General features: G+C 49.8%; 1 protein-coding gene across 1 annotated transcript in view; it reads right to left on the bottom strand.

The window, feature by feature from the left end:
* Positions 1–606: 606 nt before the first annotated feature.
* Positions 607–18,884, bottom strand: part of LOC115222252 (uncharacterized protein DDB_G0283697-like) — a 23,163-nt gene continuing 4,885 nt past the window's right edge. Inside the window, exons 4-6 of the mRNA XM_036511241.1 lie at positions 18,034–18,201; positions 16,817–16,984; positions 607–984 (exon numbers count right to left, since the gene is read on the bottom strand). Coding sequence (XP_036367134.1) covers positions 926–984; positions 16,817–16,984; positions 18,034–18,201 — 395 coding nt within the window. The 3' untranslated portion in view covers positions 607–925. The remainder of the gene's footprint in view (positions 985–16,816; positions 16,985–18,033; positions 18,202–18,884) is intronic.

Genomic DNA, 18,884 nt, shown 5'->3' on the forward strand with positions numbered 1-18,884 from the left:
TATATATATATATATATGTGTGTGTGTGTGTTTGTGTGTCTGTGTTTGTCCCCCTAGCATTGCTTGACAACCGATGCTGGTGTGTTCACGTCCCCGTCACTTAGCGGTTCGGCAAAAGAGACCGATAGAATAAGCACTGGGCTTACAAAGAATAAGTCCCAGGGTCGATTTGCTCGACTAAAGGCGGTGCTCCAGCATGGCCGCAGTCAAAATGACTGAAACAAGTAAAAGAGAGTAAAAGAGAGAGAGAGTAATCATCATCATCATCATCATCGTTTAACGTCCGTTTTCCATGCTAGCATGGGTTGGACGGTTCAACCAGGGTCTGGGAAGCCAGGAGGCTGCACCAGGCTCCAGTCTGATCAGGCAGTGTTTCTACAGCTGGATGCCCTTCCTAACGCCAACCACTCCGTGAGTGTAGTGGGTGCTTTTTACATGCCACCAACACAGAAGCTAGTCAAGGTGGTGCTGGCATCAACCACGTATGGATGGTGCTTTTTAGGTGCCAGGGTAGGCTAGCAACGGCCACGATCGGTTGGTGGTTTTTATGTGCCACCGACACGGAAGCCAGTCAAGGCGACGCTGGCATCGGCCACATACAGATGGTGCTTTTTAGGTGCCAGGGTAGGCTGGCAACGGCCACAATTGGTTGGTGCTTTTTACGTGCCACCAGCAGAGAAAATGAATGAGTGGAGATGATAGAGAAGAAAAAATTGAAATGAAATAGACAGGGAGAAAGAGATAGATCTTTTTTATAGAATTAAAATTATACAAATTGAATAAAATTGAATAAAACTATACAATTCAATAAAATAAAAGAAATCTACTCTCTGTGATGATATAATTTTTCCTGCAGCTGAGATCTGATTCTTGTAAAATCCTAGCAATAAGAAGAGTGTTTTCTCTTCTATTCAGTTGTTGGTTTTCATTTACGTATTTTTATTGAATAACCGCAAATTGCTATTATACCACTGGTGAAATAATCTGAAAGAAAAATTTAGAAATTGAAAATTATAAAACAAAAATAAATTATACAAGTAAAAATATGACTGCAGAAAACCATTGAAATCAGTGGGAAGTGGAAAAAGGTTAGTCGATTACATCAACCCTATTACTTGGCTTGTATTAATTTTATTGACCCCTGAAAGGGTGAAAAATAAAAATCAACATTAGCAGAATTTGAACTCAAAATGTAAAGCAAGATGGTCACGTACTACGGATGGACGAGGAGAGATGTGTGAAGAAGTGCCAGTCCCAAACAGTTGAAGGAATCCGGGGTAGAGGTAGACCCAGGAAGACATAGAATGAGGTGGCCAAGCACGACCTTCGAACGTTGGGCCCCATAGAGGCAATGACGAAAGACCGAGATCTCTGGAGATATGCTGTGACTGTGAAGACCTGACAAATAACGTGAGTTCATGGCTGTTTCCTACACCAGTTTCGCATAGCAGCCCCAGCCCATCCAAAGTACCTTGGATCACAGAACAACCTGCTGTGCTTACCTAGGATCGTAGGGTGACCTGCTGTGCTTGAGGAGACCTATTGAGTCAAGTACATCAACATCAAAATAAAAATCAAATGGAAATTGTAGTTGTGGTAGCTGTGCCGGTGGCATGTAAAACGCACCATCCGAACATGGCCTATGCCAGTGCCGCCTTGACTGGCTTCTATGCCGGTGGCATGTAAAAAGCACCATCCGAACATGGCCTATGCCAGTGCCGCCTTGACTGGCTTCTATGTCGGTGGCATGTAAAACACACCATCCGAACATGGCCTATGCCAGTGCCGCCTTGACTGGCTTCTATGCCGGTGGCATGTAAAAAGCACCATCCGAACATGGCCTATGCCAGTGCCGCCTTGACTGGCTTCTATGCCGGTGGCATGTAAAAAGCACCATCCGAACATGGCCTATGCCAGTGCCGCCTTGACTGGCTTCTATGCCGGTGGCATGTAAAACGCACCATCCGAACATGGCCGATGCCAGTGCCGCCTGACTGGCTTCTATGCCGGTGGCATGTAAAACGCACCATCCGAACATGGCCTATGCCAGTGCCGCCTTGACTGGCTTCTATGCCGGTGGCATGTAAAACGCACCATCCGAACATGGCCTATGCCAGTGCCGCCTTGACTGGCTTCTATGCCGTGGCATGTAAAAAGCACCATCCGAACATGGCCTATGCCAGTGCCGCCTTGACTGGCTTCTATGCCGGTGGCATGTAAAATGCACCATCCGAACATGGCCTATGCCAGTGCAGCCTTGACTGGCTTCTATGCCGGTGGCATGTAAAACGCACCATCCGAACATGGCCTATGCCAGTGCCGCCTTGACTGGCTTCTATGCCGGTGGCATGTAAAAAGCACCATCCGAACATGGCCTATGCCAGTGCCGCCTTGACTGGCTTCTATGCCGGTGGCATGTAAAAAGCACCATCCGAACATGGCCTATGCCAGTGCCGCCTTGACTGGCTTCTATGCCGGTGGCATGTAAAACGCACCATCCGAACATGGCCTATGCCAGTGCCGCCTTGACTGGCTTCTATGCCGGTGGCATGTAAAACGCACCATCCGAACATGGCCGATGCCAGTGCCGCCTTGACTGGCTTCTATGCCGGTGGCATGTAAAACGCACCATCCGAACATGGCCGATGCCAGTGCAGCCTTGACTGGCTTCTATGCCGGTGGCATGTAAAAAGCACCATCCGAACATGGCCTATGCCAGTGCCGCCTTGACTGGCTTCTATGCCGGTGGCATGTAAAACGCACCATCCGAACATGGCCGATGCCAGTGCCGCCTGACTGGCTTCTATGCCGGTGGCATGTAAAACGCACCATCCGAACATGGCCTATGCCAGTGCCGCCTGACTGGCTTCTATGCCGGTGGCATGTAAAACGCACCATCCGAACATGGCCTATGCCAGTGCCGCCTTGACTGGCTTCTATGCCGGTGGCATGTAAAACGCACCATCCGAACATGCCTATGCCAGTGCCGCCTTGACTGGCTTCTATGCCGGTGGCATGTAAAACGCACCATCCGAACATGGCCTATGCAGTGCCGCCTTGACTGCTTCTATGCCGGTGGCATGTAAAAAGCACCATCCGAACATGGCCTATGCCAGTGCCGCCTTGACTGGCTTCTATGCCGGTGGCATGTAAAAAGCACCATCCGAACATGGCCTATGCCAGTGCCGCCTTGACTGGCTTCTATGCCGGTGGCATGTAAAACGCACCATCCGAACATGGCCGATGCCAGTGCCGCCTGACTGGCTTCTATGCCGGTGGCATGTAAAACGCACCATCCGAACATGGCCTATGCCAGTGCCGCCTTGACTGGCTCTATGCCGGTGGCATGTAAAACGCACCATCCGAACATGGCCTATGCCAGTGCCGCCTTGACTGGCTTCTATGCCGTGGCATGTAAAAAGCACCATCCGAACATGGCCTATGCCAGTGCCGCCTTGACTGGCTTCTATGCCGGTGGCATGTAAAATGCACCATCCGAACATGGCCTATGCCAGTGCAGCCTTGACTGGCTTCTATGCCGGTGGCATGTAAAACGCACCATCCGAACATGGCCTATGCCAGTGCCGCCTTGACTGGCTTCTATGCCGGTGGCATGTAAAAAGCACCATCCGAACATGGCCTATGCCAGTGCCGCCTTGACTGGCTTCTATGCCGGTGGCATGTAAAAAGCACCATCCGAACATGGCCTATGCCAGTGCCGCCTTGACTGGCTTCTATGCCGTGGCATGTAAAACGCACCATCCGAACATGGCCTATGCCAGTGCCGCCTTGACTGGCTTCTATGCCGGTGGCATGTAAAACGCACCATCCGAACATGGCCGATGCCAGTGCCGCCTTGACTGGCTTCTATGCCGGTGGCATGTAAAACGCACCATCCGAACATGGCCGATGCCAGTGCAGCCTTGACTGGCTCTATGCCGGTGGCATGTAAAAAGCACCATCCGAACATGGCCTATGCCAGTGCCGCCGCCTTGACTGGCTTCTATGCCGGTGGCATGTAAAAAGCACCATCCGAACATGGCCTATGCCAGTGCCGCCTTGACTGGCTTCTATGCCGGTGGCATGTAAAACGCACCATCCGAACATGGCCGATGCCAGTGCCGCCTTGACTGGCTTCTATGCCGGTGGCATGTAAAACGCACCATCCGAACATGGCCTATGCCAGTGCCGCTTGACTGGCTTCTATGCCGGTGGCATGTAAAACGCACCATCCGAACATGGCCTATGCCAGTGCCGCCTTGACTGCTTCTATGCCGTGGCATGTAAAACGCACCATCCGAACATGGCCTATGCCAGTGCCGCCTTGACTGGCTTCTATGCCGGTGGCATGTAACGCACCATCCGAACATGGCTATGCCAGTGCCGCCTTGACTGGCTTCTATGCCGGTGGCATGTAAAACGCACATCCGAACATGCCTATGCCAGTGCCGCCTTGACTGGCTTCTATGCCGGTGGCATGTAAAACGCACCATCCGAACATGGCCTATGCCAGTGCCGCCTTGACTGGCTTCTATGCCGGTGGCATGTAAAACGCACCATCCGAACATGGCCTATGCCATGCCGTGCCGCCTTGACTGCTTCTATGCCGGTGGCATGTAAAAAGCACCATCCAACATGGCCTATGCCATGCCGTGCCGCCTTGACTGGCTTCTATGCCGTGGCATGTAAAAAGCACCATCCGAACAGGCCTATGCCATGCCGCCTTGACTGGCTTCTATGCCGGTGGCATGTAAAACGCACCATCCGAACATGGCCGATGCCAGTGCCGCCTTGACTGGCTTCTATGCCGGTGGCATGTAAAACGCACCATCCGAACATGGCCGATGCCAGTGCAGCCTTGACTGGCTTCTATGCCGGTGGCATGTAAAACGCACCATCCGAACATGGCCTATGCCAGTGCCGCCTTGACTGGCTTCTATGCCGGTGGCATGTAAAAAGCACCATCCGAACATGGCCTATGCCAGTGCGCCTTGACTGGCTTCTATGCCGGTGGCATGTAAAAAGCACCATCCGAACATGGCCTATGCCAGTGCCGCCTTGACTGGCTTCTATGCCGGTGGCATGTAAAACGCACCATCCGAACATGGCCGATGCCAGTGCCGCCTTGACTGGCTTCTATGCCGGTGGCATGTAAAACGCACCATCCGAACATGGCCTATGCCAGTGCCGCCTTGACTGGCTTCTATGCCGGTGGCATGTAAAACGCACCATCCGAACATGGCCTATGCCAGTGCCGCCTTGACAGGCTTCTATGCCGGTGGCATGTAAAACGCACCATCCGAACATGGCCGATGCCAGTGCCGCCTTGACTGGCTTCTATGCGGTGGCATGTAAAACGCACCATCCGAACATGGCCTATGCCAGTGCCGCCTTGACTGGCTTCTATGCCGGTGGCATGTAAAACGCACCATCCGAACATGGCCTATGCCAGTGCCGCCTTGACTGGCTTCTATGCCGGTGGCATGTAAAAAGCACCATCCGAACATGGCCTATGCCAGTGCCGCCTTGACTGGCTTCTATGCCGGTGGCATGTAAAAAGCACCATCCGAACATGGCCTATGCCAGTGCCGCCTTGACTGGCTTCTATGCCGGTGGCATGTAAAGAGCACCATCCGAACATGGCCTATGCCAGTGCCACCTTGACTGGCTTCTATGCCGGTGGCATGTAAAACGCACCATCCGAACATGGCCTATGCCAGTGCCGCCTTGACTGGCTTCTATGCCGGTGGCATGTAAAAAGCACCATCCGAACATGGCCTATGCCAGTGCCACCTTGACTGGCTTCTATGCCGGTGGCATGTAAAACGCACCATCCGAACATGGCCGATGCCAGTGCCGCCTTGACTGGCTTCTATGCCGGTGGCATGTAAAAAGCACCATCCGAACATGGCCTATGCCAGTGCCGCCTTGACTGGCTTCTATGCCGGTGGCATGTAAAACGCACCATCCGAACATGGCCGATGCCAGTGCCGCCGCCTTGACTGGCTTCTATGCCGTGGCATGTAAAAAGCACCATCCGAACATGGCCGATGCCAGTGCCGCCTTGACTGGCTTCTATGCCGGTGGCATGTAAAACGCACCATCCGAACATGGCCTATGCCAGTGCCGCCTTGACTGGCTTCTATGCCGGTGGCATGTAAAAGCACCATCCGAACATGGCCGATGCCAGTGCCGCCTTGACTGGCTTCTATGCCGGTGGCATGTAAAACGCACCATCCGAACATGGCCTATGCCAGTGCCGCCTTGACTGGCTTCTATGCCGGTGGCATGTAAAAAGCACCATCCGAACATGGCCGATGCCAGTGCCGCCTTGACTGGCTTCTATGCCGGTGGCATGTAAAAAGCACCATCCGAACATGGCCTATGCCAGTGCCGCCTTGACTGGCTTCTATGCCGGTGGCATGTAAAAAGCACCATCCGAACATGGCCTATGCCAGTGCCGCCTTGACTGGCTTCTATGCCGGTGGCATGTAAAACGCACCATCCGAACATGGCCGATGCCAGTGCCGCCTTGACTGGCTTCTATGCCGGTGGCATGTAAAACGCACCATCCGAACATGGCCTATGCCAGTGCCGCCTTGACTGGCTTCTATGCCGGTGGCATGTAAAACGCACCATCCGAACATGGCCTATGCCAGTGCCGCCTTGACTGGCTTCTATGCCGGTGGCATGTAAAAAGCACCATCCGAACATGGCCTATGCCAGTGCCGCCGCCTTGACTGGCTTCTATGCCGGTGGCATGTAAAACGCACCATCCGAACATGGCCGATGCCAGTGCCGCCTTGACTGGCTTCTATGCCGGTGGCATGTAAAACGCACCATCCGAACATGGCCTATGCCAGTGCCGTCTTGACTGGCTTCTATGCCGGTGGTATGTAAAACGCACCATCCGAACATGGCCTATGCCAGTGCCGCCTTGACTGGCTTCTATGCCGGTGGCATGTAAAAAGCACCATCCGAACATGGCCGATGCCAGTGCCGCCTTGACTGGCTTCTATGCCGGTGGCATGTAAAACGCACCATCCGAACATGGCCGATGCCAGTGCAGCCTTGACTGGCTTCTATGCCGGTGGCATGTAAAACGCACCATCCGAACATGGCCTATGCCAGTGCCGCCTTGACTGGCTTCTATGCCGGTGGCATGTAAAAAGCACCATCCGAACATGGCCTATGCCAGTGCCGCCTTGACTGGCATCTATGTCGGTGGCATGTAAAACACACCATCCGAACATGGCCTATGCCAGTGCCGCCTTGACTGGCTTCTATGCCGGTGGCATGTAAAAGCACCATCCGAACATGGCCTATGCCAGTGCCGCCTTGACTGGCTTCTATGCCGGTGGCATGTAAAACGCACCATCCGAACATGGCTATGCCAGTGCCGCCGCCTTGACTGGCTTCTATGCCGGTGGCATGTAAAAAGCACCATCCGAACATGGCCTATGCCAGTGCAACCTTGACTGGCTTCTATGCCGGTGGCATGTAAAACGCACCATCCGAACATGGCCGATGCCAGTGCCGCCTGCCTGACTGGCTTCTATGCCGGTGGCATGTAAAAGCACCATCCGAACATGGCCTATGCCAGTGCCGCCTTGACTGGCTTCTATGCCGGTGGCATGTAAAAAGCACCATCCGAACATGGCCTATGCCAGTGCCGCCTTGACTGCTTCTATGCCGTGGCATGTAAAAAGCACCATCCAACATGGCCTATGCCAGTGCCGCCTTGACTGGCTTCTATGCCGGTGGCATGTAAAAAGCACCATCCGAACATGGCCTATGCCAGTGCCGCCTTGACTGGCTTCTATGCCGGTGGCATGTAAAACGCACCATCCGAACATGGCCGATGCCAGTGCCGCCTTGACTGGCTTCTATGCCGGTGCATGTAAAACGCACATCCGAACATGGCCTATGCCAGTGCCGCCTCTTGACTGGCTTCTATGCCGGTGGCATGTAAAACGCACCATCCGAACATGGCCTATGCAGTGCCAGTGCCGCCTTGACTGGCTTCTATGCCGGTGGCATGTAAAAAGCACCATCCGAACATGGCCTATGCCAGTGCCGCCTTGACTGGCTTCTATGCCGGTGGCATGTAAAAAGCACCATCCGAACATGGCCTATGCCAGTGCCGCCTTGACTGGCTTCTATGCCGGTGGCATGTAAAACGCACCATCCGAACATGGCCTATGCCAGTGCCGCCTTGACTGGCTTCTATGCCGGTGGCATGTAAAAAGCACCATCCGAACATGGCCTATGCCAGTGCCGCCTTGACTGGCTTCTATGCCGGTGGCATGTAAAAAGCACCATCCGAACATGGCCTATGCCAGTGCCGCCTTGACTGGCTTCTATGCCGTGGCATGTAAAACGCACCATCCGAACATGGCCTATGCCAGTGCCGCCTTGACTGGCTTCTATGCCGGTGCATGTAAAACGCACCATCCGAACATGGCCTATGCCAGTGCCGCCTTGACTGGCTTCTATGCCGGTGGCATGTAAAAAGCACCATCCGAACATGGCCTATGCCAGTGCTGCCTTGACTGGCTTCTATGCCGGTGGCATGTAAAACGCACCATCCGAACATGGCCTATGCCAGTGCCGCCTTGACTGGCTTCTATGCCGGTGGCATGTAAAACGCACCATCCGAACATGGCCTATGCCAGTGCCGCCTTGACTGGCTTCTATGCCGGTGGCATGTAAAAAGCACCATCCGAACATGGCCGATGCCAGTGCCGCCTTGACTGGCTTCTATGCCGTGGCATGTAAAACGCACCATCCGAACATGGCCGATGCCAGTGCAGCCTTGACTGGCTTCTATGCCGGTGGCATGTAAAACGCACCATCCGAACATGGCCTATGCCAGTGCCGCCTTGACTGGCTTCTATGCCGGTGGCATGTAAAACACCATCCGAACATGGCCTATGCCAGTGCCGCCTTGACTGGCTTCTATGTCGGTGGCATGTAAAACCAACCATCCGAACATGGCCTATGCCAGTGCCGCCTTGACTGGCTTCTATGCCGGTGGCATGTAAAAAGCACCATCCGAACATGGCCTATGCCAGTGCCGCTTGACTGGCTTCTATGCCGGTGGCATGTAAAACGCACCATCCGAACATGGCCTATGCCAGTGCCGCCTTGACTGGCTTCTATGCCGGTGGCATGTAAAAAGCACCATCCGAACATGGCCTATGCCAGTGCACCTTGACTGGCTTCTATGCCGGTGGCATGTAAAACCGCACCATCCGAACATGGCCGATGCCAGTGCCGCCTTGACTGGCTTCTATGCCGGTGGCATGTAAAAAGCACCATCCGAACATGGCCTATGCCAGTGCCGCCTGCCTTGACTGGCTTCTATGCCGGTGGCATGTAAAAAGCACCATCCGAACATGGCCTATGCCAGTGCCGCCTTGACTTGACTGGCTCTATGCCGGTGGCATGTAAAAAGCACCATCCAAACATGGCCTATGCCAGTGCCGCCGCCTGACTGGCTTCTATGCCGGTGGCATGTAAAAAGCACCATCCGAACATGGCCTATGCCAGTGCCGCCTTGACTGGCTTCTATGCCGGTGGCATGTAAAACGCACCATCCGAACATGGCCGATGCCAGTGCCGCCTTGACTGGCTTCTATGCGGTGGCATGTAAAACGCACCATCCGAACATGGCCTATGCCAGTGCCGCCTTGACTGGCTTCTATGCCGGTGGCATGTAAAACGCACCATCCGAAACAGCCTATCCATGCGCAGTGCCGCCTTGACTGGCTTCTATGCCGGTGGCATGTAAAAAGCACCATCCGAACATGGCCTATGCCAGTGCCGCCGCTGACTGGCTTCTATGCCGGTGGCATGTAAAAAGCACCATCCGAACATGGCCTATGCCAGTGCCGCCTTGACTGGCTTCTATGCCGGTGGCATGTAAAACGCACCATCCGAACATGGCCTATGCCAGTGCCGCCTTGACTGGCTTCTATGCCGGTGGCATGTAAAAAGCACCATCCGAACATGGCCTATGCCAGTGCCGCCGCCTTGACTGGCTTCTATGCCGGTGGCATGTAAAACACCACCATCCGAACATGGCCTATGCCAGTGCCGCCTTGACTGGCTTCTATGCCGGTGGCATGTAAAACGCACCATCCGAACATGGCCTATGCCAGTGCCGCCTTGACTGGCTTCTATGCCGGTGGCATGTAAAACGCACCATCCGAACATGGCCTATGCCAGTGCCGCCGCCTTGACTGGCTTCTATGCCGGTGGCATGTAAAAAGCACCATCCGAACATGGCCTATGCCAGTGCCGCCTTGACTGGCTTCTATGCCGGTGGCATGTAAAACGCACCATCCGAACATGGCCTATGCCAGTGCCGCCTTGACTGGCTTCTATGCCGGTGGCATGTAAAAAGCACCATCCGAACATGGCCTATGCCAGTGCCGCCGCCTTGACTGGCTTCTATGCCGGTGGCATGTAAAAAGCACCATCCGAACATGGCCTATGCCAGTGCCGCCTTGACTGGCTTCTATGCCGGGGGCATGTAAAACGCACCATCCGAACATGGCCTATGCCAGTGCCGCCTTGACTGGCTTCTATGCCGGTGGCATGTAAAAAGCACCATCCGAACATGGCCTATGCCAGTGCCGCCTTTACTGGCTTCTATGCCGGTGGCATGTAAAACGCACCATCCGAACATGGCCTATGCCAGTGCCGCCCTTGACGGCTTCTATGCCGGTGGCATGTAAAACGCACCATCCGAACATGGCCTATGCCAGTGCCGCCTTGACTGGCTTCTATGCCGGTGGCATGTAAAAAGCACCATCCGAACATGGCCTATGCCAGTGCCGCCTTGACTGGCTTCTATGCCGGTGGCATGTAAAACGCACCATCCGAACATGGCCTATGCCAGTGCCGCCTTGACTGGCTTCTATGCCGGTGGCATGTAAAACGCACCATCCGAACATGGCCTATGCCAGTGCCGCCTTGACTGGCTTCTATGCCGGTGGCATGTAAAACGCACCATCCGAACATGGCCTATGCCAGTGCAGCCTTGACTGGCTTCTATGCCGGTGGCATGTAAAACGCACCATCCGAACATGGCCTATGCCAGTGCCGCCTTGACTGGCTTCTATGCCGGTGGCATGTAAAACGCACCATCCGAACATGGCCGATGCCAGTGCAGCCTTGACTGGCTTCTATGCCGGTGGCATGTAAAAAGCACCATCCGAACATGGCCTATGCCAGTGCCGCCTTGACTGGCTTCTATGCCGGTGGCATGTAAAAAGCACCATCCGAACATGGCCTATGCCAGTGCCGCCTTGACTGGCTTCTATGCCGGTGGCATGTAAAAAGCACCATCCGAACATGGCCTATGCCAGTGCCGCCTTGACTGGCTTCTATGCCGGTGGCATGTAAAACGCACCATCCGAACATGGCCGATGCCAGTGCAGCCTTGACTGGCTTCTATGCCGGTGGCATGTAAAAAGCACCATCCGAACATGGCCTATGCCAGTGCCGCCTTGACTGGCTTCTATGCCGGTGGCATGTAAAACGCACCATCCGAACATGGCCTATGCCAGTGCCGCCTTGACTGGCTTCTATGCCGGTGGCATGTAAAAAGCACCATCCGAACATGGCCGATGCCAGTGCCGCCTTGACTGGCTTCTATGCCGGTGGCATGTAAAAAGCACCATCCGAACATGGCCTATGCCAGTGCCGCCTTGACTGGCTTCTATGCCGGTGGCATGTAAAACGCACCATCCGAACATGGCCTATGCCAGTGCCGCCTTGACTGGCTTCTATGCGGTGGCATGTAAAAAGCACCATCCGAACATGGCCGATGCCAGTGCCGCCTTGACTGGCTTCTATGCCGGTGGCATGTAAAACGCACCATCCGAACATGGCCTATGCCAGTGCGCCTTGACTGGCTTCTATGCCGGTGGCATGTAAAACGCACCATCCGAACATGGCCTATGCCAGTGCCGCCTTGACTGGCTTCTATGCCGGTGGCATGTAAAAAGCACCATCCGAACATGGCCTATGCCAGTGCGCCTTGACTGGCTTCTATGCCGGTGGGATGTAAAACGCACCATCCGAACATGGCCTATGCCAGCCGCCTTGACTGGCTTCTATGCCGGTGGCATGTAAAAAGCACCATCCGAACATGGCCTATGCCAGTGTCGCCTTGACTGGCTTCTATGCCGGTGGCATGTAAAAAGCACCATCCGAACATGGCCTATGCCAGTGCCGCCTTGACTGGCTTCTATGCCGGTGGCATGTAAAAAGCACCATCCGAACATGGCCGATGCCAGTGCCGGCCTTGACTGGCTTCTATGCCGGTGGCATGTAAAACGCACCATCCGAACATGGCCTATGCCAGTGCCGCCTTGACTGGCTTCTATGCCGGTGGCATGTAAAATGCACCATCCGAACATGGCCTATGCCAGTGCCGCCTTGACTGGCTTCTATGCCGGTGGCATGTAAAACGCACCATCCGAACATGGCCTATGCCAGTGCCGCCTTGACTGGCTTCTATGCCGGTGGCATGTAAAACGCACCATCCGAACATGGCCTATGCCAGTGCCGCCTTGACTGGCTTCTATGCCGGTGGCATGTAAAACGCACCATCCGAACATGGCCTATGCCAGTGCCGCCTTGACTGGCTTCTATGCCGGTGGCATGTAAAAAGCACCATCCGAACATGGCCTATGCCAGTGCCGCCGCCTTGACTGGCTTCTATGCCGGTGGCATGTAAAACGCACCATCCGAACATGGCCGATGCCAGTGCCGCCTTGACTGGCTTCTATGCCGGTGGCATGTATAACGCACCATCCGAACATGGCCGATGCCAGTGCCGCCTTGACTGGCTCTATGCCGGTGGCATGTAAAAAGCACCATCCGAACATGGCCGATGCCAGTGCCGCCTTGACTGGCTTCTATGCCGGTGGCATGTAAAACGCACCATCCGAACATGGCCGATGCCAGTGCAGCCTTGACTGGCTTCTATGCCGGTGGCATGTAAAACGCACCATCCGAACATGGCCGATGCCAGTGCCGCCTTGACTGGCTTCTATGCCGGTGGCATGTAAAAAGCACCATCCGAACATGGCCGATGCCAGTGCCGCCTTGACTGGCTTCTATGCCGGTGGCATGTAAAACGCACCATCCGAACATGGCCGATGCCAGTGCAGCCTTGACTGGCTTCTATGCCGGTGGCATGTAAAACGCACCATCCGAACATGGCCGATGCCAGTGCCGCCTTGACTGGCTTCTATGCCGGTGGCATGTAAAAAGCACCATCCGAACATGGCCTATGCCAGTGCCGCCTTGACTGGCTTCTATGCCGGTGGCATGTAAAACGCACCATCCGAACATGGCCGATGCCAGTGCCGCCTTGACTGGCTTCTATGCCGGTGGCATGTAAAAAGCACCATCCGAACATGGCCTATGCCAGTGCCGCCTTGACTGGCTTCTATGCCGGTGGCATGTAAAACGCACCATCCGAACATGGCCGATGCCAGTGCGCCTTGACTGGCTTCTATGCCGGTGGCATGTAAAACGCACCATCCGAACATGGCCGATGCCAGTGCCGCCTTGACTGGCTTCTATGCCGGTGGCATGTAAAAAGCACCACCATCCGAACATGGCCTATGCCAGTGCCGCCTTGACTGGCTTCTATGCCGGTGGCATGTAAAACGCACCATCCGAACATGGCCGATGCCAGTGCCGCCTTGACTGGCTTCTATGCGGTGGCATGTAAAAAGCACCATCCGAACATGGCGATGCCAGTGCCGCCTTGACTGGCTTCTATGCCGGTGGCATGTAAAACGCACCATCCGAACATGGCCTATGCCAGTGCCGCCTTGACTGGCTTCTATGCCGGTGGCATGTAAAACGCACCACCATCCGAACATGGCCTATGCCAGTGCCGCCTTGACTGGCTTCTATGCCGGTGGCATGTAAAAAGCACCATCCGAACATGCCGATGCCAGTGCCGCCTTGACTGGCTTCTATGCCGGTGGCATGTAAAACGCACCATCCGAACATGGCCGATGCCAGTGCCGCCTTGACTGGCTTCTATGCCGGTGGCATGTAAAAAGCACCAACCGATTGTGGCCGCTGCCAGCCTCCCCTGACACCTGTGCCGGTGGCACGCAAAAACCATCCACTACACTCTCGGAGTGGTTGATGTTAGGAAGGGCATCCAGCTGTAGAAACACTGCCGGATCAGACTGGAACCTGGTGCAGCCTCCTGGCTTCCCAGACCTCGATCGAACCGTCCAACCCGTGCTAGCATGGAAAATGGACATCAAACGATGATGATTTGTTCAGTGTGCTGATGATTCGGCCATCTCATCATTGCAAGGCATTTTGTCAGACACTCTTGTTCCTGTCAATTGTTATTTGACATTTCTAAATATATAAAAACCTCAAAGATACAATTTTCTGAGTTTAGAAGTCATATATTAAGTAATTATCTACATAATACATACGATATAGTGCATATAGATGGTAAATGTACTTCATTTCCAAATTTATTCCTGTCAAATTTTATCCGTTATTTTTGTGGTTTATAGAACCTAGCTGTTCTCTCTAATGTGTTGAATTTCACGCTAATTGAAATTCCTTATGTGTATAAATTTGCACTATATCGTATGACTAATATATAGTCTTCTTGACTAATTTTTCTTGCACGTTAGACCACTGGAAACGTAGATTTTGATTGAATATTTTAAATTCCATTTCGCTTTGATATGATTATACATAATACATACATATATACATCATATATCCAGGCATATTCCCCAATTTTTTAGGAAGGGTAGCCACAACAAGACACACACCAGGTATTCCATTCATTTCCCAGCTCAGAATTTACAAATAGTATCGCCCGGCATTGCTCGGATTTGTAAGGGAAATAACTATAAAGCATTTTTAGAGAGTTATAGCCAAAAAAATAGCAAAAAATGCATTAAAAATGGGAAAAAAATTATGGTAAATTTTTTTTTAAATCGTTGACTCATCGTAGACATTTTTAGAGAGTTACTTCCCTTTATTTAAAGAATATGCATTAAAAGGGAAAAAAATTATGGTAAATTATTTTTTAAATCGTAGACTCATCGTAGACGCGCGCTAATACCCAGAAGGGCTCGATATGAATCATGACTATAAGATACCCGCTTTTGGTTAAACTGCATCGCAAAATGTGGGAGTAGTTAGGAATCTAAATCAGAGTAGACAGACACACAACCTTTCTTTTATATATAAAGATTAATATTACTTATCATGGCTAACCACATTGGGGAGGGGGTTGTTACTGTAGCTTTATAGCCCCAAGAGATCTTCGTCTCTAGCTGGCTCTAAACACAATATCTGTGTCTTTGGAGTATTTGCAAAGGGAGGCCATCCCTTCCTCGCAAGCCTGAGTGATACGCTCGAACTAGTTTTGGAATGTTTGTCCCTCGTCAACGGGCGGCAACCACCAGGTAGCGATGAAAGTGAAGGCTCCTTTGCAAATAGATATTCACTGTTTTAATATGCTTATTCCAAAATTATTTCAAAACACGGAACTTACCTCTGCTTGTTAGATATGAATCATTTGTGTTGCTAGAAGATTTACAGGATTTCTCGTGAAGAGGCCATGCAGATATTTGACAAGATATTGAGCAATATTTTGCAATTTTGCATTTGGCACATTTCATTAAATGTTCATCTAACTTTCCACAGTAATCACATTTTTCAGCTTCATAAATCAAGGAACCAACCAATGTATGTAAATAAAAGATATACATCAACATATAACGAAGGTTTATATAAGAACGACAAAACAATATCAGTCTACTTATATAGGAAATCAAATGTAATTTATATTTTTGGTTGTTTCTTCAAACCAAAAAATAAGACAAAACAGTAATTAGATGATGTTATTTAATCATGTATTAAATGTTAATTATTGGATTAAATTAATTTGTTTAACATCTCTGTATTTCGTCCGCTGTTACATTCTGAGTTCAAATTCCACCAAGGTCAACTTTGCCTTTCATCCTTTCGGGGTCAATTAAATAAGTACCAGTTACGCACTGGGGTTGATATAATCGACTTAATCTATTTGTCTGTCCTTGTTTGTCCTCTCTGTGTTTAGCCGCTTGTGGGTAGTAAAGAAATAGGTATTTCGTCTGCTGTTACGTTGTGAGTTCAAATCTCCACCAAGGTCGACTTTGCCTTTCATCCTTTCGGGGTCGATAATTAAGTACCAGTTACGCACTGGGGTCGATGTAATCGACTTAATCCCTTTGTCTGTCCTTGTTTGTCCCCTCTATGTTTATATCCCCTTGTGGGCAATAAAGAAATAAGAAAACTGATAATCTTTAACATGGGGATGGTTCAGCTATATACATACGAAAAATAGCAAGTAACAAAGTTCTCCATTGCCAAGCTCCAAATGTTTTTGAATAGCTGTCTTCAGAACATCCTTCGGACAAGATAGCAAGACAGTCTCACAAACAAAGCCTTATGAGAACAGATGAACCAGTAACTTATCAAACCCAGATCAAGAGATGAAGCCAGAGTTAGATGCCATTCCACATTTAGTTCTGTCCATGTTCACCGAGTTAAAATACTTCTTGTGTTGATTGTACTTTTCTTTTACTTTCTGGGCTCAATGAAGTAGGTAACAGTAACATGCCATTAGTGATTCGATGGCCTGTATGATTCACCTACAAATTAGTGAACCTTGAGTCTGTGTGATAAATTAATAAATGTAAGATATTCACTGTTTTAATATGCTTATTCCAAAATTATTTCAAAACACAGAACTTACCTCTGCCTGTTAGATGTGAATCATTTGAGTTGCTAGGAGGTTTACAGGATTTCTTGTGAAGAGGCCATGCTGATATTTGACAAGTTAATGAGCAATATTTTGTAATTTTGCATTTGACACAGTTCATTAAATGTTCATCTAACTTTCCACAGTTATCACATTTTTCAGCTTCATAAATCAAGGAACCAACCAATGTATGTAAATAAAGATATACATCAACATATAACGAAGGTTTATTTTTCTTTTAAACAGATCTCATAAGAACGACAAAAATAATCAGTCTACTTATATAGGAAATCAAATGTAATTTATATTTTTGGTTGGTTTCTTCTTCAAACCAAAAAATAAGACAAAACAGTAATTAGATGATGTTATTTAATCATGTATTAAATGTTAATTATTGGATTAAATTAATTTGTTTAACATCTCTGTATTTCGTCCGCTGTTACATTCTGAGTTCAAATTCCACCAGGTCAACTTTGCCTTTAATCCTTTCGGGTCAATTAAATAAGTACCAGTTACGCACTGGGGTTGATAATCGACTTAATCTATTTGTCTGTCCTTGTTTGTCCTTTCTGTGTTTAGCCGCTTGTGGTAGTAAAGAAATAGGTATTTCGTCTGCCGCTACGTTCTGAGTTCAATTCCGCCAAGGTCGACTTTGCCTTTCATCCTTTCGAGGTCGATAAATTAAGTACGTTTACGCACTGGGGTCGATGTAATCGACTTAATACCTATGTCTGTCCTTGTTTGTCCCCTCTATGTTTAGCCCCTTGTGGGTAATAAAGAAATAGGTACTTAATTTAATCGACCCCGAAAGGTTCTCCATTGCCAAGCTCCAAATGTTTTTGAATAGCTGTCTTCAGAACTTCCTTTGGACAAGATAGCAAGACAGTCTCACAAACAAAGCCTTATGAGAACAGATGAACCAGTAACTTATCAAACCCAGATCAAGAGATGGAGCCAGGGTTAGATGCCATTCCACATTTAGTTCTGTCCATGTTCACCGAGTTAAAATACTTCTTGTGTTGATTGTACTTTTCTTTTACTTTCTGGGCTCAATGAAGTAGGTAACAGTAACATACCATTAGTGATTCGATGGCCTGTATGATTCACCTACAAATTAGTGAACATTGAGTCTGTGTGATAAATTAATAAATGTAAGATATTCACTGTTTTAATATGCTTATTCCAAAATTATTTCAAAACACAGAACTTACCTCTGCCTGTTAGATGTGAATCATTTGAGTTGCTAGAAGATTTACAGGATTTCTTGTGAAGAGGCCATGCAGATATTTGACAAGATTTTGAGCAATATTTTGCAATTTTGCATTTGGCACATTTCTTTAAATGTTCATCTAACTTTCCACAGTAATCACATTTTTCAGCTTCATAAATCAAGGAACCAACCAATGTATGTAAATAAAAGATATACATCAACATATAACGAAGGTTTATTTTTCTTTTAAACAGATCTCATAAGAACGACAAAACAATATCAGTCTACTTATATAGGAAATCAAATGTAATTTATATTTTTGGTTGTTTCTTCAAACCAAAAAATAAGACAAAACAGTAATTAGATGATGTTATTTAATCATGTATTAAATGTTAATTATTGGATTAAATTAATTTGTTTAACATCTCGGTATTTCGTCCGCTGTTACATTCTGAGTTCAAATTCCACCGAGGTCAACATTGCCTTTCATCCTTTCGGGGTCAATTAAATAAGTACTAGTTACGCACTGGGGTTGATATAATCGACTTAATCTATTTGTCTGTCCTTGTTTGTCCTCTCTGTGTTTAGCCGCTTGTGGGTAGTAAAGAAATAGGTATTTCGTCTGCTGTTACGTTGTGAGTTCAAATTCCGCCAAGGTCGACTTTGCCTTTCATCCTTTCGGGGTCGATAAATTAAGTACCAGTTACGCACTGGGGTCGATATAATCGACTTAATCCCTTTGTCTGTCCTTGTTTGTCCCCTCTATGTTTATCCCCTTGTGGGCAATAAAGAAATAAGAAAACTGATAATCTTTAACATGGGGATGGTTCAGCTATATACATACGAAAAATA

The sequence above is a fragment of the Octopus sinensis genome, linkage group LG19, assembly GCF_006345805.1.
Source record: "Octopus sinensis linkage group LG19, ASM634580v1, whole genome shotgun sequence".
Classification (NCBI taxonomy): domain Eukaryota; kingdom Metazoa; phylum Mollusca; class Cephalopoda; order Octopoda; family Octopodidae; genus Octopus; species Octopus sinensis.